The 24,055-nt window shown below is 39.8% G+C and overlaps 1 protein-coding gene across 1 annotated transcript; it reads left to right on the top strand.

The window, feature by feature from the left end:
- The first annotated feature begins 6,361 nt into the window (after positions 1–6,361).
- On the top strand, positions 6,362–16,189 carry TMEM244 (transmembrane protein 244). The gene is made up of 6 exons (XM_074144364.1): positions 6,362–6,394; positions 11,299–11,384; positions 11,939–12,012; positions 13,595–13,720; positions 15,120–15,164; positions 16,095–16,189. The coding sequence occupies exons 1-6, from the start codon at positions 6,362–6,364 to the stop codon at positions 16,187–16,189; spliced, it is 459 nt and encodes a 152-aa protein (XP_074000465.1).
- The last annotated feature ends 7,866 nt before the right edge of the window (positions 16,190–24,055 follow it).

Raw genomic sequence — 24,055 nt, 5'->3', positions numbered from 1 at the left:
CTACTCTGCACAGACATCTCTCGCTCACAAGCTTGTTGCTTTTAGAACACTTTCCTCAAAATACCGATAAAAACGGCAAAGGCGTGCTCCATGAACAGGGCGAAGTAAGAATTGCAGGACATTATTGCAGAGTAATTTCCTGTATGATCCTAAGAATCCAGTGGAAAAGCACTGGGGCAGGTTTGTTTCAAAGGGGACCCGTGAACGTGTGAGCGTGGCAGTGTCCCCGCAGCCCTTCCCTAGCAATGCCCCAGCTGGACACTAACACCTCTCTGACAGCTACTGGCACTGCCAATTTCTTTCTGCTGCCTTTGCCGGCGCTCTAATTAGCTCTTCAATCACAAAGGACACTTCTGCAAATGAAAAAGGAGCTCCGTTTCCATACCCAGTCAATCCCGGTGTCTCTCCTCAGAGCAGCAGAAAGGGATGGTTCATTACTGCCACGTGTAACTGCGCTGGGGACACCTGCCTGCAACGAACAAAAATGAGACCGTTCCGTCATTTCATGGAGACTCTACAGTTACATCCACCCCAGGAAATTTAAGCAGTGGCTGGGAACTTTCTTGGGCACAGAGAGTTGGGGGTGTTCAGCCTGGAGAAGAGAAGGCTCCAGGAAGACCTTAGAGCCCCTTCCAGTCCCTAAAGGGGCTCCAGGAGAGATGGGGAGGGACTCTTCATCAGGGAGGGGAGCCATAGGACGAGGGGAAATGGTTTTAAACTGAAAGAGGGGAGATTGAGATGAGATCTCAGGAAGAAATTCTTTGCTGTGAGGGTGGTGAGACACTAGAACAGGTTGCCCAGAGAAGCTGTGGCTGCCCCATCCCTGGAGGGGTTCAAGGCCAGGCTGGATGGGGCTTTGAGCAACCTGGTCTGGTGGGAGGTGTCCCTGCCCAGGGCAGGGGGTTGGAACTGGATGATCTTTAAGGTCCCTTCCAACCCAAACCATTCTATGATTCTATGAAATGGGATGGCACGTTAAATGGTGATGGAAAAGGTTCTTGCCACAACTGGGGGGGCTGGCAGAGGCCTGGGTCATGCCTCCCAGGCAGCTTATGGGCAGCCAGCCTGTCTGGGAGAGGACATACTGGTCAAGTCATGCCATGTGGCCCAGGAGCCTTCCCAGTACTTTCATGGTAGGAGCATGCACATAGTGTGTTATTGTATAGCTCGTTAAGCTTTCACATCACATGAAAAGGCCATCAGTTCATCTCCGCAAGCCCGGAGAAGAACAGGCACACAGTGCCAGGTGGGAACCTAAGTTAGAGCCTCCTGAGGAGCAAACACCTTATCTGGTCTCCTCTCAGTTGTTTATCAGGAGGGAACTCAGTCTCGTTGCCCAGGTGTGAGACCCATCAAGAAGAGCCACTGGGAGCAGCCGTTTGGATGACCTTTCAGGCCAAGGGTGTGGGATACAGTATGGGACACAGGGGAAGAGAGTTTTTGGGATTGCCCAAGATGTATTATGCGACTGTTTAGGGGAGGAACCAAAGGCTGGAAAAGGAGGGATTTAGGTGATCTGGGGAGGAACAAGTGTGGAAGAGTGCATTTGTGTGTGAGAATCTGGACCAGCAACCAGGCCCAACTTTTGTGGGTCTAGTCCTAACGAGATTTTCCAGTGCTTCACTGCATTCGTCAAAAATTCCCACTAACGCTACTGGAGAAGCCAGAGTATCTTCAAAATGTAGGCTTGTGGTAATCAGCACATGAAGCTTCTCAGCAGAAATGCCAAATATTGATTTTTTTTTTTCATAAATACAGAGAATTAAACGTGGATCTTAGCCATACAGTGGGGCCAGGGTGGGAAGTTTACACTGCCGCAGTTCTGTTATAGCTTCTCTCTGGATAAACAGAAGACCTCATTTTCACTTCTATCAATCCCACACCATTCACAAACAATAAAATTAATTTCTAGTTTGAATAAATAAAGCCTACTAAATTGGTTCCTTTGCCAATACCTTCAAGCTTTATGTTGAACTTGTTCACAAAGCCAACAGTGTCAGCTAACAAAGCAAAAGGTGTTATTTACTATTTTTACTATTAATTAAGCCAGCTCCTTAGATACAAGTAGCTCATTGGGGTTAATTACCTCTAAAAGAATCCAGTTCATTTGCAGTTTGCAAATCAGAAAGAATTATACCAATTTTTTGAACTGAATTCTATTAGTACTATGAACATTTTAGAGTTCATGAGCTTTCGCACTGAAATTCACGGATACAACTTCTCAGGAGCTGGAAGTCCCTAAAATTCACCTCCTATTTAATCAATTATATTGGAAGCTCTTTTACATGATATTATCAGGAATGAGGGCATCGTTAAAAGCAATCCAACAAATTTTGGAACTAACAATAGGCTGATACATTGAAAGCACATTCCTGCTTCCACTTAATTCTCCAATTTCCCATCCCTCAACATTTATCCATCTGCAACCGCGGTTTAAGAAGGAAAGAACCCAATATCTTTAATCCTCATGGAGGTAGAGCCTGGACCTCACACAATTCCAGCTCCTTCCATATGGGAGCCAAGCTGTCATATTAAGGCTGTATAATGCATAGACGATGAACACCAAACCTTATGGGCTGTCTTCCATAGGATACAATTAAGCTGCATTTGCTAAAGTTGTAACCTTGTAACTCAATAAATTCTAGCATTTTTTTCTTTCAAAAATGCATTTTCATTAATTTCTCTTCACTGCATTGAAAGAGTCTTCCACTGCAGTAAAAGAACAAAAATAGTGGCCATTCTTTTATTTTTCCAAGCTCTTCTATCCCCGCACACAATGGAAGTGTAGTTCCTCCCCATCAGCAGATGGAGACAGAGTACACATGTTCTGATGTCATCATCCTTCAGCTAATTAAGAATTTCTCACCACACAACCTAGACAGCATCCATTTGGTTGATCTTTGTATTTTTTTTAAAAATTCCAGGATAAGGAATCAACAAACCTTAGGGTTTAGTAATTTCCCTGATTTAAGGCTTTTGGGGGGCTTTGGAATTACCTAAGAAATGTGATTCTGGGTCTAGTTCTACTTCTTACGGCACGGAGGGCAACCAACCACCATAACAGCAACACAAATCACCTGGTAACTCCCATGAGAGATATTCATGTCATATTGTCCTACGACACAGCTCTTGAAATTGTTGTTAATTATAGTTGCAATGCTATTCATCAGCATCATAAATTGTGGGCTTAAATGGGAACATTCTAAAACAACCCCATAAGTAACAAGCTTAAGCAGCAAACTTAGCAGGAAATTTTTATAATTTTTTTTTTCACGGTTCATTATTATAAATTGACTTTTTGCTTTGGCCCAGGTAGCAGATAGGAACTAGGTCATGCTGGGGGGTATTAAGTGTCATTATCAGTTTCTTAAAAGACATACTGCCCCAGAGAAGTATCCTTAACTTCACTTTCAAAAGATGTCTTTAATTATTCTTCACTCTGCAATTGTCTGCATTTAACGCTTTTGTCACTGTCAAATCCTGTCCATTACGTATTACTACAAAGAAAGGACATGGGTGCAGCCAAATAACAGTATTTGGTAACTGGTCTCAAAGGCAGGAGGGTAAACCGTTGATATCCTACCAAAGTAGCTCCTTCTGGGTGCTTCCATAAGGCAAACCGGAACAAACTGCAGGGCTTCAAAAGCAATGGACTACTATTTTTCCCCGGAGCCTTAATAAAAACCAGCAGCGTAATGCTTCAGAAAATAGTCTGTGTTCAAAAGTAGGGCTTGTTGAAACCAAAATAAATAATTTATTTTAACCTCTCTTAAAACTTGTCTTCTGTCTCCCTCTGCTGAACAGGAGTTGTCGTATTTCCTACAGCTGACCCGGTAAAAAGAATTTGAAGAAAATAAGAAATACGGAAAGTGATTATTCCATTACCCCTGCCTTTTGCTAACAGCAACACATCTGTTGATGTCCTCTTTTGAGTGATTTAGCCAGTTTTGGGTCACACGGAGTTTCTGCCACTCCCAACTTTGATGTACTCCTGTTCACTGGGTTATCCCCATTCTGGTGCCTCCAAACTTGACACAAGGATGCAAGAGAGATATTACAGAATCACAGAATGACACAGAATTCATCAAACTGGCATTTGTTGTGATGCAACAGAATCACATGGGGTTGGAAGGGACCTCTGGAGATCATCCACTCCAACCCCCTGCCAGAGCAGCGTCACCCAGAGCAGGTCCCACAGGAACGTGTCCAGGCGGGTTTGGAATGTCTCCAGAGAAGGAGATTCCACCACCTCTCTGGGCAGCCTCTTCCAGGGCTCTGCCACCCTCACAGGAAAGAAGTTCCTCCTCATGTTTAGATGGAACTTCTTATGTTCAAGTTTGTGCCCGTTCCCTCTTGTCCTGTCCCTGGGCACCACTGAAAAAAGACTGGCCCCATCCTCCTGACACCCACCCTTTAAGTATTTAGAGTATTTATTTTTATATATTACCCTTTCTCTTAGATTATTTAAAGTTTCCAACAGCACTAGGAATGGGAGGAACCTCTCAGTCTCCCCAACAAATCCGTGCCTACAGCTTCCATCACATTCTAGTCAAACTCGGTGACTTGGGTTCTATATACGGCCTTTGTCTGGTTGAATTGACTCTTTGTGAAGAAGTCAGTGAATGTAAACCCTTGTTATGTTTAATAATGGTCTTAGATTAATGCAATCCATTACTCTTTCAATTATCTTGCTACTTAGAGTTACTGCAAAAGTTTATGCAAATTAATTTTAGGTCATGGCTGTTTTCAGCTGATACTTCGGGGTAGACAGGATGTTCTTGGAATGAAACCTCCTGTGCCTTTTCAAATGCTTTTTAATTACTGAAGCCAATATTTCTTCATTAATTTGATACTTGTGACTATTGCAAACATCACTTCAGCCCTCAAAGTAGAACTTAACCCATGTACAGATTTTTGTGCTAGCATTTTGCACGGGAAGGAATTTCACACAGTGCTACCAGTCATTTCCCTGGCAGTATCCACAGTCTGGAACGATCGGATCCATGAGCGAAAGCTCTTGTTTGCTGGTTTCAAAGCAGATAACATTCATTTTGTATGATTAAAAAGGCATAAAAACCCTAGTGAAACTTGCACATATTATGTTAGTGTTAGCAAAAAAGGAAAAAAAGTTGGTTCTTCGTTCAATTCCAGAAGTGTTCCCTTGCATGATCTCCTTTTTCCAAATAACACAGCAAACTGAATCATAATGTGTCTGTAAAAAGTCAATCATAGAACCATAGAATGGTTTGGGTTGGAAGGGACCTTAAAGATCATCCAGTTCCAACCCCCTGCCCTGGGCAGGGACACCTCCCACCAGACCAGGTTGCTCCAAGCCCCATCCAGCCTGGCCTTGAACCCCTCCAGGGATGGGGCAGCCACAGCTTCTCTGGGCAACCTGTTCCAGTGTCTCACCACCCTCACAGCAAAGAATTTCTTCCTAAGATCTCATCTAAATCTCCCCTCTTTCAGTTTAAAACCATCACCCCTTGTCCTATGGCTCCACTCCCTGCCCATCTCTCCTGGAGCCCCTTTAGGGACTGGAAGGGGCTCTAAGTTCTCCCCGGAGCCTTCTCTTCTCCAGGCTGAACAACCCCAACTCTCATCCTGTCTTCACAGGAGAGGTGCTCCAGCCCTCTGAGCATCTTTGTGGCCTCCTCTGGACCCATTCCAACAGGTCCATGTCCTTCCTGTGCTGAGGACTCCAGAGCTGGACACAGTGCTCCTGAATTCGTTAAGGAACTGCTTAGTAGAAGCTGGATCTGCTCTAAAGCCCACTGAAGTTCATTCTGCTGAAGGAACAAAATACGGTGCAGGAAAAAAGAGAAAAGTCATAACATAAGCCTGGTGTTTCTTAATCTAATTGCACCTCATTTAATGTCAATTATGCTCGATGTAATAAAGTGATAGTCAAAGGAGAAATGTTAGCAAAGAAACATTGTGACTCCACATCTATAGTCAATAGGATTAATGTTAGAAATTGTAAAACTAATTAAAAGTAGGAAGGTATAATAACCCCAAGGAGCTGTGATCAAATGAATGCTGAAAAAAGCAAATAGAAGGTAATCAATAATATTAACAATTATCTTTTAAGAGCCAAATCATATCGTAGATATGCTGTGGCTGACTGTAGCTATGAAAGTACAAACACTAAATGAGCTAGAAGGATTTTCTCTTTTCAGCGGCTTACAGCGAGCTCGCAGATGGCTTCTGTCTCAACTCAGCTTAATCCAATCAACTCACCTCTCTCTGTCCTATACTCACCTATAAGAATGGTTTTTTTGGTGAAAAACAGCTGCTTCTTCCTGCTGATGTTGGCACACGGACTATAGCAACAGCACTTCCTTTCCCTCATCATGTGTCCATGGCTCTCAAGGTCAAAACTGCTGAAACCAAGGTAAAGGGAATTGAGGTTTTTTTTAGTGTTTTGTGTCGCTGGATAGTATTTAGAGAACTAGCCAGTTACTGGGGGGATTGGAAGAGCCATTGCTCTCCTTCCTACAGACTGTTCTTCAATGTTTACCTCCTAAAAAACTTATTAAAGGGGCACTTTATACTCTAGTGCCGGTAGCAAGTACTGCAAAGTACATCTTAGAAAAAGGATTTCAAAATATGTGATGTAGTTCCATTTAGGAGATATAATTCTTGGAAGGTTCTAATAAAATCCTACATTTGATAACACCAGTGATTTCCTAAGATTCTTTCTTGAAGTTGCTTTAACATATAATAAATGACCCTGGAGTTTTTAACTTGTGTTTTTTATGTTCAAATACCTGAGGATTTAGAAAGGGAAAAAAGAGTTCGAAAAGAAAAAGTATTTTGAGATTTTAAAAATACATGTTTATATTACAGTAGGAAGGGCAAATAAAAAAAAAATGAAGTTGAATGTGATACAACTGGAAAATTTTGCAAGAGTTTTCATTTTCCTGTTACATGCATTTCCTTAGCTTTCTCGACCGAGCAAAGCACGCTGTACCTAATGCATCACTACACCCCTGACACAGGGGCTAAGAACATTCTGAGTACAAAGAGAAAAATCCTGGGCCTTTGGTGCCAATTAAAGTTTATCGCGGAGAGGCCAGGAATGCACCTCTTGTAATTAGAGGTCAACGGGTCATCGGTTCGTCCTTCAGCCCCGTGGTTTTCACTTCAGTCCTGTCCCCCCACTTTTATTAGAGAACAAGTCTACATCTGGAGCAGATAAAAGGCGTCAAGGAGGCAGCTGATAGAGGAGGGGCGGCAGATAAAGGACAATTACAGGAAATGTGCATCTGCTCAGAGCGACGGAATGAAAAAGATTCCCACCCAAAATGTGCCAAAGATAGAATTCCAATGTTTAGAGATGCTTTGGGGAGGGATGGAGGGAGGAGAGCTGCCAAACTTGCAGGTGACGTTGGAGTCAGTTAACATTACAGTGAGCACGGTGTACCCCATGGCAAAGAATGGATCAAATGGGTTACTTGGCCAATTTTCATTTAGAGTGAGACTGAAGACAGTGAAAATGGGAAAACTGCATTTAGCCCTCAGTCCAACCTGGCTGAAGAGATTAATTGTTCTCAGTTTTTGCTTGGCTTTGTTTTGATGTAGGGAAAGAAGAAAAGAGTAAGACTGTCCTGGACATTTACTTACTGACAAATACCCCCTTGTACAGGCGTGATGAGTTTCTCTCCTATTGCATTAGAAACTAAAGCTCCTTGATCTCTCTCCTTGTGGGGAATAGGTGCACTATTCAATATTTAGCACTATAGAAATAAGTAGTTTGCTAAATTCAAAGTATCCATACTTCTGTCAATGTCGGATGGTTCCATAAATACATTATCTGCCACCCAAGCATGCAAAGAACTAAGGCCAGAAGAGAATGTTAGAGATGTTTGAGTGAAGCTCCATCCAGAGAGGCACCTGGTTTAGCTCTGAAGGATCTATTCTTTCCAAAGGCAGTTTGTTCCATTGGCTAATTGCCTTTACGGTTAAAAATGCCCTTCACAGACCTTTCAAATTTGCCTTGCTATAACTTGCAGCTGTTTACATCTTGTGGCTTTTCTGATAGATTAAAGAGCCCTTAAGTACCAGGTATTTTCTGCCTGCGAAGGTACTTATCCATCATAATCAAATCAGCCCTCAGAGCTAAACAGATTGACCTCGTTAGGGCTGTAGTCCTAATGAAAAAAAAAAAAAAAGCACATTTCTGGCCATCAGCTTCCTTTTATGGCTCTTCTCTTCACCTTCTTCATTTCTTAACTTACTTTAAAAACTTGCTGGCGCCAAATTGGATGCCGCTTGGTCTTCCCAGTGCTGTGTTTAGAGGTAATACTTCTTCCTTATTTCTATTCATACTCTCCCGCCCTAAAACCCAAAGCCTTAAGGGCTTGTTTTGTGTCACAATATTGCAAGAGCAGCTCATAAAAACAAGGTAGTATGAGCTAATGCTCATCTACAGCCCTTCTCAGAATCACTGCTTCCTTGAATAAGGGCTCCTTTTGCCAGTATATAGCAAACTAAATCAAAATGGAAATTGTACTTTAGTGCTGGCTTATCTTTTACATTTTTCAGTGCAATCTCACCCGCCAACTGAGTTTAATTTAAAAATGAGGACTTAAAAAAATTCTATATCTTTTATTTTCTTAATTTTTTTTCTTTATTAATTTTGAATCACTTGTCAAGAACATTATCCAATTTCATCCTCAAAACCCACAGCAATGATAAGGGCACTCAATAACCAGTTTTGAGAAAAGTTCTTGGCTAAAAGCAAATAAATAAAAAGAGCCAGTTTCTTTCAAACTTTGCAAAGGGGAAATGCTTTTTGAAATTTTTCAGTATCTTACACATTTGGAGTTTTGTTCCATTCCTTTAGTCTTAGTTATTCTCCAAATAATTCCTCTTCCTTTTTAGTTATGAATATGCGATTATTATTTCCCATACCTCGGTCCCTGTAACCAACCTACACACACATGTGATTCCTTTTACTTTTCTTCAGAATTGAGTCCTATTCCTGTTAGTCATTACCTATTTTTTCTAAAATAGCTTGGCTATATGCAGTCCATACTCTCCACCTGCCATTCTGATACACCAAAGAATTGCACCCAGTCCCCTATATTTTACTACTTCATTCATATGGGGCCACTTTTCATGGATTTACTTCTGAGTGAATACCTATATTTGGAATATTTCATCATCTTAGTCTTCATTTTTCCATTTTAAATTTATTTTTTGATCAACATAGGCAAGAAGTCCTGTAAAGCATCAAAACCTCCAAACTCACTTGCTGTCAGCTCAAATCCATTGATCTCAGGGGAAATTCAGCATGGGATCTTGTTGGGCACACAAAAATGTGGGGACTTAGGGCCCACATCTACATGTCCAAATGTATTTACTTAATAATGGAATCACTATAGTAATTATGGTCCCCTAGATCATTATTGTGTAATGGATCATAGTTTGAAGATCTATGGAGGTCTTACCAGAGCAGTTGGGTCAACACACATTTCTAGTTTCAAATATTTGATAGCCAAGCCGAAGAAAGGGCAAGAAAATTCTTAACTCATTACATGCGTTGTACTTGGACTAAGAATTTATACAATAGTCTACTCCTAAAACAGAATGGAATGCTTCAATAGCAAAAAAGCAAAATGTAGCCACAGATCCTTCCAATATTAAACATGGAGAATATGGAACCAGTAGCAATTCTCTCTACAGTCGCTGTTTTTCTCAGGACTGCTTTCTAGCTGTATTTTTTCAGAGGAAAGTAAAGAGTAGCAGACGCAGGATGGAGAGGATAGGCAGAGAAGAAAATGAAACAATTAAGAAAGAGTCAGGAGTTAAAAAAAAAAAGGCCATTGAAAGGGGAAAGATACAAAGAAATTAAGAAAGAGGAAAGGAGAAATACGACATGACAAAGCACTAGCTAGACTGAGAAAATACAAGACAATCTGGAGTCTATAGAAAAGAAAAACTGATTTTACTGGCCAATCTACTGACTGTAGGGAACATCTTGAGTTTCATGTTCTTAAGCAAGCAGACCAAACTGCCAAAAACCTCGCTCACCTTTGATGCATAGAGTTGTCTAGTCCTGATGTCCCATGTTTCCCTTCAAAAAAATAAAATCCCAAATAAATGCCTGGAATGTCATTATAGAATCATAGAATGGTTTGGGTTGGAAGGGACCTTAAAGACCATCCAGTTCCAACCCCCCTGCCCTGGGCAGGGACACCTCCCACCAGACCAGGTTGCTCCAAGCCCCATCCAGCCTGGCCTTGAACCCCTCCAGGGATGGGGCATAACATAACACAAAACCAGAAATTAACATGTTCTGCATTACCCAAACATATTAACCTTCAAAAGATAATTTTACATCATACCTGTAGGAATGAGCACAAGTCTTGGGGTCTGCATAATTCAGGAAGCCAATTTAGACGATCAGAGCTATGGGATCAGAGAAATGTTCCCTTGAAAGGATCACAAGGCATTTTATGAAGTTTATCAGGTGAAAGCTCCCAGGTTTTTCTCTGGCTGCATTGCTTCTGAAACTTCAGTTTAGAAACGAAGACACTGAAATGGAATGAAAGAAATAATAATAGTGGGGTATCTTAGGAAACATACATTTTTTGGATAATTCCATATATAGCACTTCACTTAAAGACACAGTATTTGATCATAAAATAGTGGTTGCTTTGTGAAACTCCTATCTTTAGGGGTATTTTTTCAGTTTGGAGTTGGGATTTATTTAGAATTAATTCACAAACAGTTGAACTTTGAAAAATATTTAGCAGATGTGCCTCATTACTCATTTAAATTGTCTACATCCGTCCCTTTGGAAGTAAGCACTAGAGAAATCTTTTCTAGAGGCTGGGAAATTCAACAGTTACTGCTTTACATTTTTCTACATTTTATTTGTATACAGTTTCAACATCCTTACAAGGATGGCATTTCTTTTTTAAAAACTAGGCTAAAACTAGGTTAAAAACTAGTTAAGCTCTTAAGGTCTCCTGTGTAATAACTTTCAGGAAATGTGCTTCTCATTCTCTGAGCACTCATAAATTCAATAAACACCTGGTATACAATAATATATGATAAAAACAAAGGACCATGCATTATAACCACACATCAGGAGTGGAAATGTGCCAAAGAGCCTTTAACACCTTTTATGTAATAGGTAACAGCAAAAATTCCTTCTAAATATTTTGTTTTCTAATTCTTTTTTTTTTTTTCACATTATGATTGATAGAAATCTGGAATTATTTTCTGACAGTGAGGTGACTAATACAAACGCGGCATTAGGTTTTACTGTCTTTTTGCCTTTTGCAGGTTGTGCTGGTGAACCTGTTGATATGCATGGTAGTTTTCTACACGGTGTACTATGTGGTCCTCTCCGTGTGCTTCGCAGTATTCAAGTAAGATTCCCTTGTCTTTAGTCTAATATGTTGACATAACACAGCTGGATATAACGGAAGAGCCACCACGCTGTAGAGGAGGCATCCAGACTGGCACCCAGTCCCAGTTGCAAACACATTTTTTTGATTTCAGTTGAATTGTTGTACCTGAACCTTCGTTCAAGTGCACAAAGTGGCAAATGGAGACTCAAAACTAACATAAAATGTTGATTCTAATCTAATTCCTTGCATTTGCACCATGTAAATAAATGAACATAAGAGCAAAGTGGACATTAAAAAAGGAAAAGAAAGATTTTATAGTCAATAAAACCCACAAATTCTATGCCCTTAGGAAGTTGATTAGCATGTAAAGTGCCAGCCGCGTCTCAAATAAAAGTGGAGATCGTGGACACTGTGTTCAAGGGCAAGACCGTAACACCCAATGGAATGCAGGGATCTTGTAAAAGCTGAATATTCCATTTGAAATTGCATTTAAAAACAGCAATAACGTGTCATATAATCACTAAGGCTTTATTGAAAAGCTGTGGTTAAATGTATTCTTTCTGTTTCCACAGGATTAAAATGTTGGATGGTTTGGCACCTTTTGATTTTAAGACAAATCCCTCATGGATTAACCCATATTATTTAGGTAACTGAAGTTTGTTTCTCTCTTTTTTCCCCAGCCAAGAAATCTGGCTGTAAACTTGTCTTCCTTATGGACAGTATTTTAAAACTGTTTTAGTAATACTAAAGATTTCTGTATTTTAACTACCCTGCATTTAAATGCTTATTCATCTTCCCTGCGCTTCTCATTTCTGTATTGCCACTTACCATTCAAGTGATTGTTCAGCTTTTCCTTGAGTTGTTCTTCTGATCTTGCAACATCTGAAGGAAACGTGCTGCTTTGGCAGGATGCTTCATTTTTCACCGCAGAACAATTACCTGTTCTCTGCAAAATTCCTCCACAAAGTGGTTAAATTTAATTTTCATGCTGCATCAAATTTCTCATGAACCATATTGGATCCAGATCTGAAAAATAGGTCACATTCAACTAATTGTAATTTTGCTGAATACAGTGTGCATTAAAATTTCAGGGCTTGATTGTAGCTCAATCCCTAAATATATCTTTATATATCCTAATACCAATTTTGGCATTTTTGTCTGAAGCTCTCAAAATATATCTTTTTCCTAAACTGTCACTCCTACATGCACACTTGAAATTTTACCAGATTTGTAATCTATTTTACAAACTCAAACCACATAATCTGTTAGTAAAGTAAATAAAGCTCAGAAGTAAACTGGTTAGTTCATCGGGTTAAAAAGAGTAATAAAAATGCATGGAGACTTGTACAGTGTCAATGCTGATTTCAGATTAAAAAAGAGCATTTCGGTCGTTGTAATGGAAAAGAAAATTAAATCATTGGCATAATTTGAAGGGATGCTACCATCATGAAATACAATAAACGAAAAATACTAAAATGCGTAGTCAAATGTTAAATTTTTTGAAGTGTTATTTCCCACTTTCCTAGCTACATGTGGTCTTCCAGTTATATTTTCCTTATTATTTTTACATTTTTTCAAGGTGCTGGGTGAAAGATCCTTATTACAGTAGGAAATGATTGATATAAAGAATGAACCCTATAAAGAAAAGAATAAAATTGAAAGGCACAAAATGCTGTCAAATGTATAAATTAAATACAGTGAAAAAATAACGATGGTTTCTCTACTCTCAGCTATGGTAATCTTAAATATACTTATTTTCATATCTAGATATCTTTGATGAAATGAAATGCAGAGGGAGAAAGCTATGAAGTTTCTTACCAAACATAACCCCTTAACCATACAATTCTGTTTTGGATGGGAATAACTTGCTTAATGGCTGCATGAACCGAATCTATTTGGAGCCACATCCAAAGAGTGTGGACAGTCCTTAAGCAAAAATTCCACACCATTTCTCCTCCAGGAGGAACTCTGTTAATCCTCATGTTTTTCCACAAAATATGTAACATTTTAAAGTCTATAGGCAAATCAGGACAACCCATGCAGATGTCTGTGGCAAAATTAGAAATTAACTTTATAATGAAAACATTGGTATAATATTTGACCTTGTAACACATATTTTTCATAACCATAATCTCAGACATTTTAACTTCCTATCGCTCTTATTTTGAATATAAAAAAAAAGGCTTTTGAAACTGTGTTTGGTGGAAGTATCCCATTTTCACTTACAGTTCTTGTGATATCATTGGAAATAACTTTCTTCGTCTGCGGTCTGCTGTTCGCCCTGGTTGTAGAAGAATGGGTTTGGGATTATGCTGTAACAGTCACTATTATTCACATCCTCATAACTTCAGTCGGTAAGTAGATTTACTGCTAAATAAAAACATATTATCACAAATTGAAGGACCAATCAACTATGATTCATCTACTGTATTACTGGGCAAATTTTATAATTTTTTCTTAGAGCTAAATAAATGTATATTTCTAATTTCCACCCATTTGACTCATGCACATATTTAAATCCTGCCATTTAAAATTCAATTGTGGTTTTGTTGCAGAATTTCAAAATACTATTTTCTTATTAAAAATTCAGTTTTACAGTTCACATCAAACAGATCCAGCCTAGATACAACTCCAGCATCTGGGAGGTGTGGATTTCTCTAAACCAAGAAATTAATAGCTGTCCATGCCCTGACACTTTAGGATCTACTCATTGCCGCTTCAGCTCCAGTTCAGAGTAAAAAGGAAGCTTGCTTCAGCAAAGCCAATTCCAAATTTTAAAATTAGATCATTTGAAATAAATCTCATTGAGGAAAATAAAACATTTTACCATCAAAACTTCTTTTTTTTTTTTTTTTCCCTGAAACTCTTCCTCTCAAAGGAAAGGAAAAGAATTGGCTGCTGTAACTGAGACTCATCATCACTCTTTGCCAGCACCTGGAAACCTGCTCCTCCTTCTCTTGCTGTTTAGAGAAATCCTGTTAGGGCTGATTAGGAAATATATATTAACCCCATCCTTGCCAGAGCCCTTGGGGGGATTCTTTTCTCCTGTAACAATCAGCTTAGTTTGTTGGTTTTTTTTTTTTATTCTATAATTTAGAAATAGGAAAAAGTATCACTGACAAATTAGGACTCCCTCCCTACTACATAATAATTCATCTTCCATTCTCCAACGCTTAGTCCATTTGTCTTTCAGCACTTTATAGAGACGGGGACTCCCCAGTTCCCATGGTATGTTAAGCCAGAGACCTCATCTGAAAAAACGAAGCATAATTTCTCACCTACTGAATTTGATTTCCTGGAATTTAAACTACTGTTATTCCTTATGAGTAACTTCTGCATTTAACTCAGGGAGTTTGCCAAAACTACAACAAAAAACTGCTTTGTATATAGTTTATACGGGAAGGTATATTCTATCATTATGTTTGATGCATTTTGATGTCCAGTCAAGCCCAGATTTGTTATTGTGTGTCTCTGTTGTGCTAAACCATGTTCAGGTAACTAATAAAAAAAGGCATTTTTTTCTGCAGAGAGTTTAAGAACTCCATTTAGCACACATTTATTTCTTTGGTTTACGACTTGCCTTCCAGTGGGCTTGCTCACCAGGCTCAGCTTAACGGTATGGCCAAGAATCTGAACGACAGGACCTAAATATGCATTTTCAATTTCAATAAATGTAAAGTATATAATTTATGAAACATAATTATCCCCATCCTTATTGTTAAAAATTAATTTCTCCTTTTCTTCTCCTTGCAGTTATGTCTGAATTCCCCCTGATGTTGCACTGGTGGCTGGCATTAGGTATACTTCCATTCAGTAAAGTTTAAATTGTTAGACTCTGTGTAGAAAATTAGTATTTAAGTATGAATTGTTTCCATTAAATATCTTTCACCTTACTAATTTGAGAAATGTCAACATTTAAAGAAGAAACACATGCTTTTCATTTATACTTGAATGACACAGGCAAGTAACACAGGCTAATGTTTGCTTTGCCTTAAAAAAATCTTTTTTAAGACCAGAATGTACTCAGTTTATGTTAATCTTGCTAACAGCAGATACGCTCACCTTCTTGAAATAAACCGTGGTTAAGTCCTGACTCATCAGGACTAGTCATCAAACTATCGCACTTAATTCTGGTGCCAAAAAGACAGTTGTCCAAACTAGTCTTCCTTGGTATCCTTTATAATCAATGGGAAGAAACGGGCACATTCAGAGACAATTTTTATAAACACTATGCACAGGCACTTGTGATAGATGAGATAAATTAATGATCTTTGAGGTCCCTTCCAACTCTAACCGTTCTATGATTCTATTAATCCCAGTCATCACATTTCCTTAGAGTGAATGGCCAACCTACATTTCTGAATGTTTAATTTTCTGTAAAACTAGAAGCATAGCTTTGTACTAGATTATATTATCTTCAAAAACAGTTATTGGAAAAGAACTGGCTTCTGTTCCTTTGTATGTGATGGATAACAAGGATTGACAGCTGCAGTAAGTTCCTAAATGATGGGGACAGGCAAATAAATTCCCTGTCCTGATACTGGTTTTGCATCAGCAGCTGCTGGGGCTGGTATCTTTGTAGGTGGTTAAAGCCTTGGGCAAAAAGTTTAGGTAGTCAGGCCATTTTTGAAAAATTGAAAGTAAAAAGAATGTCTGTTTAAAATTTTATCCTAACATTTGTATTCCACTATAAAAATTAATATTAAACAGTCATATATTTTCTTCCAGGATCTGGAGTCATCTCGATGATTTGTGGAGGACAGATTTTGGCATACTGCTTGTTCAAAGACAACTTCATTTACCCCATTCTCGATGATTTCTGACACGGAAAATAAGAACTTGCCTTTATATTTATATGAATTCCATGGCTTCATTAACAACGTAATTCAAATGAAGTTAGCAATTGTCTAATTGTAAGGCTAATATTTAGCTTACCAGAACTCTCGTGTCTTACATTTGTTTGCGATGTCGATGTCATCACTTTCAGGTTTCATATGTACATTTTCCATTAGGCAAATAATTAGATAGTGTCTCTTTTTTTAACAACAAATAAACCATAGGAAGGATAAGAGCGATGATGCAACGCTCTCGCAAAGGCAAATGCTACCGACAGCCACTTTTTTCACGTATCCCTTTCTCTCTCCCCCAGCCGCAGGTGGCCAATGCCTAAGTGCGAGTCTATGGGTAGCAGTAATTAAAAAACAACACAGAGACCACAGTAGGGGCGTCAAGTAATTCTGTCTCTCTTTAACCGTAATAAAGTTGTGACAGCAAAACTGGTAGAAGGCAACTTCATCTTAAATATGACACTGGTGATTGGATTTCAACTGCAGTTTGCTTAGAAGAACAAGACAGGAGCACTAAATGTTGCATTCGCCTTAATCTTCCTCAAGAGATTCATAGATTCATAGATTGGTCCAGGCCGGAAGGGACCTCCAAAGGTCATCTAGTCCGACCTCCCCGCAGTCAGCAGGGACACCCCCAACTAGACCAGGTTGCCCAGGGCCTCGTCGAGCTTCACCTTGAATATCTCAAGGGAAGGGGCCTCAACCACCTCCCTGGGCAACCTGTTCCAGTGTTCCACCACCCTCATGGTAAAGAACTTTTTCCTAATATCCAACCTAAATCTCCCCTTCTCCAACTTAAAGCCATTGCCCCTCGTCCTATCACTGCAGGCCTTTGTAAACAGACCCTCCCCAGCCTTCCTGTAGGCCCCCCTCAGGTACTGGAAGGCCGCTATGAGGTCTCCCCGGAGCCTCCTTTTCTCCAGGCTGAACAACCCCAGCTCCCTCAGTCTGTCCTCATAGGAGAGGTGCTCCAGCCCCCTGATCATTTTGGTGGCCCTCCTCTGGACCCGCTCCATCAGGTCCATGTCCTTTCTATATTGAGGGCTCCAGACCTGCACACAGTACTCCAGGTGAGGTCTCACCAGAGCAGAGTAGATGATGCCTCTGAAGGATCTGTCTCCTGTTGACCTCATCAAACACCTTAAAACTTATTGCAAGTTTTACAATCTTCAATTAAGTTTCAGTGCTGAAAGTACATACACAGTGAGAAGCACGTTTGCAGAGGGCTCCTGAAAGAATGAGCGTGTCTCTCGTGAATGACAGAAATGTAAGTTATTTCAGAGACAGACCAGGTATGTAAATGCGCAGCGCTGATCAGACGCAGGCTTTACGAGCTGTTCAGCGTAATACGCTGCGAACTGAAGCCAGCAGAGAGGATGCCGGGGAGTGAATTAACGGTCCCGCACTGATCACTGCTCTGGACTGTGGACCGCCTTTAGTTTGATGGGTTTTTATCTCCATAAATGTTAGTGCGCAGAAAAACGACCGCTATTATGTGTTTGAAAACCATTCGCACGTTTCTCCCAGACTTGTTTCCGTTCAGAACTATACAAACGTATGGGAAGGAAGTACCATCTAGTGTAAAGTCCTGCCTCTGCCCTGCTCCTCAGGCAGTTTGTGTGTGTAGGTAGTGTGCCATGTGGCAGACCATGAGTGGATTAGATATAAAGTTAATCTGCGGGTGGAACAAGTTTCTATTTTTAACCTGACAGGATTTTCCCCTCCGCATGTCAGCCCCGCTGCAGCTTGGAGGAGCTCTGTCGCCCAGTCTCCACATTTTTAATTTTTCTTTTCTATTTAAAATCTTAAATCGCCAGCAAGAGAGACCTTCAGAACAAGATGAAGAGTGCTTTAGTCTCCGGATTTTCCCAAAGCACAAACAACTAGGCCAGTGCTAGAAAAATAATCACAGCCAGAACTCTATCAAGGATTAAAAGCCTTAGTCCAGCTGTTAAAGGATCATTAGCTTTTTGCATTTCTTTCAGATGTGGAATAGTGAGAGAATTTCAACATCATTTATCTCATCTTTTCCATCACATTTATGTTGAGCAGTAATGATAAATATTGCACATAACGTTTAAAGTGTAGACAAAAGTCCGTATTATGCAAATAAATATTCATCATGTCAGCGATACGAGCTATGTCTGTGTGGGCGTTACCTGGTTAGAAGCCTTCAGAGATAACGCCTAATACTGCGCGATTTCCATCTGATACACCAAGTGGGTACGTTCGCATACGACAAACCTGGCTGTTTCTGGAGCAATAAGAAAGTGACCCACTTGAGCAATCGGCATATGAGTAATTGATAGCAGTAAAGATACATGTGGGAAAGAGGAGCTGCTGGAGGAGAAAAAGGGCGTTGTGTGTGTTTCACCACAGACCTGCCAAAGACTACAAGGAAAGACCGCTGCAGAAAGCAGAAGGGAAACAGAGAAAACAGCAACAGGGACATGTGTTTGGAAAAAAAAAAAAAAAAAAGGCACGATGAAAGGAAGAAATGAGAAGACAGAAATGGGCAAAATCAGTGAAAGAAGAAAAAATCTGCAGAGTGAACTTGGAGCACTGGAGTCTCATGACATGAGACCTGTAGGCCATTTGTATGCCACCATCTGGTTTTCTCTCCTGTCCCCATGACTCTGGGAAAGCTGATCCCAACATCCAAAGTTCCCACTATAACCTGTGATGTTACGCCTGCGGCTCCTGCCCCAGGATTTTCAGAATTCTTTGCTCTCTGACTCAGCCAGGCATAGGAATATTGACTAATTTCGTTGGCGTGGGCTTGGCATTAAATTATTTAAGCCCCGGTGATGCAGTCTAGTAGTCACGAGTTCGCACAGGCTATCAGGGAGGATGCAGACAAGCTAGAAAACATTCCAAGCAGATGGAGAGTTTATCCACTCCCAGGCAGAAGGTTAAAAGTTGCAACCGTTAGGTACAGAAATCAATGGAACAGTACACAAATGCCATACCTTAATAATACCATACTTAGAGTCACTTTAAGACTTTTTTTTTCAGAGGCAAGAGGCTCCTTTTCATCATTTCCCACCACCTACTGAGAGAGATTAGAGTTGTCCTCAATTCAGCCCCCTCTCTAAATGGCTCTGCATTCATTCTTGTTCCCAGTGGTGAAGCGTATTGCTCCCAACAAAGAAGAATGGAAGTGAAATGCGGTTTTTTGGAGACTCTAAGCATGTGTTCCTGGGCTAATAGCACTGCCTTCGATGTAATGTCAAAGTGTAAACCAATTCAGAAAGTTGTTCTGGGACCAATGAACTAACTCAAACATGTAAAAACAGCCAATGTCAAGCCATGGAGTAGTTTGATACACAGACAATGTAATGATTTTTAGTTGGTGTTTTCACAAAAATATAGATTTAAGTACTTATAATTTCCCAGTGAAGTAGAGAGCTAGTTATTCAAACGAAGCCTGTCATTTTCCCACCTCTGTAAATTGCTTGATCCACATTTCCAGCTCTTTTGTATCCACTTAAAAAGGCAAACAAAACAAAACCTGACAGTACTCATTATTTCTGTATTCCTAAAAATACCAACCACTGCTGCACCAATAAATACAGAAAACACGGGATGAATAATACCAGGTCAGCAGCAACGGGGCGATGAATCGCCCGAGTGCAGCCCCCTGCAGTGGATATTCACACGGAGGACTCTAGTGGCCCACAGACCCTTGGCTAGAAATACCCATTGCCACCAAGTGAGCTTTGTTAAACGGAGAAAAGACGTGAAAGCTTTACACGTTCTTCACTCCATCATCGGGTCTGTATGTTGTCACAGCACAAAGTTAGATCCTTGTTAATCTCCACAGGTATTTAAAGCTTTATTTTACATATTTTGTGTCTTCCAAATGTGACTTACTGAGAATATTTATTTCTTGGCTTAAGATCCAGTGTAATGATCCATCTGCTCAGTAATGGCTAATACTCTAATCTCTCCTTTTTGTGAGCTAATCACGGCCCCAGACAGCATGCACTCTCTTATTAGATGTCAGAGAGGATAAAGGTCTTAGGAATGGTTATAAAATTTGATGATGTAATTAATACCTTTTATTATTGGCTTTAAACCTTTTAGTGCGAAGCCATGGTTTTAAGACGCACGTCCGTGTCCCAGCCTCTCCTTTGCTCAGGGAGAACGATATGAATCCTTTTAGAGCGGGGAATCCCTCTTCAGACACCCCAGGATGACCGTGTGTTGTAGGGCAGGCATGGTCCATGACGGACTTACATCCCACTCCATCTATTCTCCAGTTCAGGACACCAAACCAACACCTCGCAGTGGGCTCCCAGTTCACACGCTCAGGTTTCCTCTGCAAAAAGGGCTAAAAGAAGGGAAAGACGTGTGGTTGGATGGCACAGCATTGGCTTGGACTGCAGAGAGCCACTACAACAACCATGGACAACCAAAACCTGAGGAAAGGCATTGGCCCCAATCTTTTAAGGTTGCCCACCCCTAGAAACCAGTCAACGTTGAATACAGGGATGGTGGTTCAACCTGGAGCCTGTAAGAAATATGCAAAGGTACTTTCAAGCCTCCTGCTGTCATTGTCCTAAATCAAAGACAGTCATAGCCTGGCCATTACTGTTCCGTATTTTCCAATGAAAACAAACCCTAATGTGAGATTATTTGCTATGGATTTGCAAAGTGATTTGGAAACGAAGGCTCCTCTCTTGCTTTCAAAAGCAAAGGACCGCTTATATGTACCCAGACCCTCTCTCAGAGGGATCTTGTCACCAGATTTTCAGCAGCAAAAGGAGAAGTGTTCAAATAAAATTTGAGTGATGGCAAAATGCTTAAATACATTAAGAATTACCAATTTCCTAGCAGTCTTCAGGCAGATTTGCAGTGGAATTGCATCCGCATCAGTACCTTTCAAAATATACTAAAAAGTGCTTTGATTCACTTCATGATTGTTGATGGGGGTCCACACAAAGACGTACCTTTGAAAAGGACAAAAAAGATCAATGTGTTTGATATCTCCTACGGCATTCACTGGAAAGAAATTGTAGATATTAGCCAAATATTAGCCAATTCTTTTTTTAGAATTAAAAAAATTACACGAGCAAATTCAAGAGCAAATCGCATTTAAATTTATTTGAATTTGGTATTTAAAATTAAACTGAACTCTAGGGAATTTGTTTTAACACTACTTCACCGGAAAATTATTGTGAATCCTATGAAAGTGGGCAGTATTTCTTAGTACACTCCCAGGAGAGAGAAGGGCAGGCAGCGAGTGGCAAAGGCAGAGGGAAGACGGTGTTTCAAGAGTGTAGCTGCTTCAGTACCCGGGAAGAATGAAAGAAAATTTACAGGATCTGGACCAGCTTACCCAGCTGGGAGCAATTTTCCATCCTAATGGGAGATGCGCTGGTAACTAGGTCCTGACAAAAAATTGTCAGTACATCGTATATATACAAAAATTCATTTTAAGACAGCCCAAAACCATCTGGCAACGGAGTTAATTGAGTTTTGCTTGAAAAAGAAAAAAGGTGAAGAGTGTCAATGGGACTCCAGTCCCATTAGATCTCCGTTGCTCAGGGCAGACTCACAGGGGGACCAGCAAGACGAGAACAAGGGGGCTGCAATGACAGCGGATCCGTTCGGATCTAAAGCAGTAAACTCTCTAGGTGGAATTCATCAATTATTTAAATTGAAACATTTAAAGAAAAGCACAAGTTGTAGTTGAAAACCAACTACTATTTTCCATTGTCAGGAAATGAAACAACATCCGCTCTTCAGGTTTTGAGCAAATAAAATCAGTTTCGATTAAAAACAAAGTTGCATTAAGCTGAAATTTTCTCACGAAAATTTGCTTAGACCAGAAGGTATTTTTATTGAAAAAAATATTTTTTCCCCAAATGATAATGGTTCATACCTTATTTGTTGTATGTATTTTTAGAATGTGTTATGTATCACTAGATAACATTTGCAGGCTGTTCCAGTTGCCGAGGTAACTATGTTATTTTAATGATCAGCAGAGAGGATCATTATGTAAAACATTATGTTAATTTCAAATGTAGAAAATTGATGTCTTGCTGTTACCTTGAAGCTGCACCTTTTTTTTTTTTATCCCTGCAAAGTGCCTTTTTCCATGAAAATTAATGGTATGGCTAAGTGCTTGAGTATCCCTTTCATACTGATCCAGGTTGGCTTTGGAGGCAAAAATGACACCTGACAACCAACTACCGGCGGGCGAACACATTTCAAACCACCATAGTTTGTACAGAAATAGTACAGGAAAAATTGTTCCATATATTCTTAACTAATACCCCATGGAGAGTTGGTGGGAATTTTAGGAAGGTACATATTTATATAATTTCATTTTTAACTTTGAAACATATCATTGCTTAGTTAAGGAAAGCAAATTATAAAGCACATTTAAGTATTGTTTACGATTAAGTATGCATAAGTGTTGTCCGTGATAGAGATCAACTGATGAAGAGATTAAAAAAATTACATTTAGCTTTTGCTGCTTTTATTAGATTATATACCTTCTAGATCACTAGGCTATAGCAGCAGTGCAAATGCTGTGCATTTCTGATTTTATCGCAATCATAAGTGCTCTTTCTGAGGTTGCAGCGAGCACCTTGCTGATGGCAGTAGTTCATGGTGTGTTTCTGTTCTCAGACCTGCTTTCTTCATCAAAAAAACCCACCTGTACCTTTCAAAGTTACCAAAACTGAGTCTCACACAAATTTTAGGGCTCATAGGGGCAACGGCGGCGATAGAGCACCAGCCTCACAAACGCAGATTGTCTCAGGCGACCAAATGCAACTCAGTTTTTGTCACCAGAATCTTCTTTTGCCTCTTCTCGGGAGTTCTGCCTACAGATTGTGTTAAATTATGAACGTGTAATTCTCTAGGTGGAACTCACTGCTTTTATGTATTAGAACATGATACGCTCAAGACATCTGAGAGCTCCGATATTCTCCTGATGCTTCATCGTAATCACCTGATCCATTTTAGAGTCAGTGAACTCTTCTGACAATACTCCAAGTGCATTTTGATGAACACTATATTTATAGGGACTGTAACTCTTCACTCCACAGAGCTTATTCAAATCCTTGCCCAAGGATTTCCTCTGCGGGCAAAGCTCTGACTTCAAAAGGCAGGAGCTCCTTCTCGAATTCTTTACCTATAATCACACCTGTTTACACTGGTTGTCTTCTATTTCAACCTCACTACCCCGACTTTTCTGACATGCTGAGATTTGCTGATTTGTACACATCCCAGGGAGGACAACAAGCCAAAAATCTACGAATGTTGAAAAAAAAAAAACAAACCCAGAATTATATTAAATCAATTAGCTACTGTAAAAAGGCCATAGGATGATACAGCTGGGAATAAGCCGTCTATTAACTAATAGGATTAGGAATGAATTTCCCCTTTCCAAGAGCTTATGCCTCACTTGTCCACTATGTGTGACCAAATACCTTGCGCTGAAAAGCTTTGCTTTCATCCTTAGCGTGGTGAAAATTAGTGGGCTACATTTTCAACCTTTGGAATGATTTAAAACTTTCTGATAGGTAGCTTTCTGCTAGAAAATGCTAATCACACAAAATCTAAACGTTTCAAGAAAAAAACATTATTTTTCTTGAATATAATCAAGGAATATAATCAAAACACATTATCCTGTTGATTACTGAATTACACTAGAGCATGATGTAAGAAAATTAAAGTCAAACAATGGAATAAAGCAAAGAAACACTGAAACAAAACTCCTAAAGTGTATGTTTTATTTCAAACATTTTGAAAGGTCCTTTTAGAAAGTGTCAAAGAGACTTTCAGAATTTTTGTTTCGTGGAAAGTTTAAATTTTGCAGGGAAAAAA

Source organism: Numenius arquata, chromosome 2 (genome assembly GCF_964106895.1).
Source record: "Numenius arquata chromosome 2, bNumArq3.hap1.1, whole genome shotgun sequence".
Taxonomy (NCBI): Eukaryota; Metazoa; Chordata; class Aves; order Charadriiformes; family Scolopacidae; genus Numenius; species Numenius arquata.
This window is presented reverse-complemented; position numbering and strand designations above follow the sequence as displayed.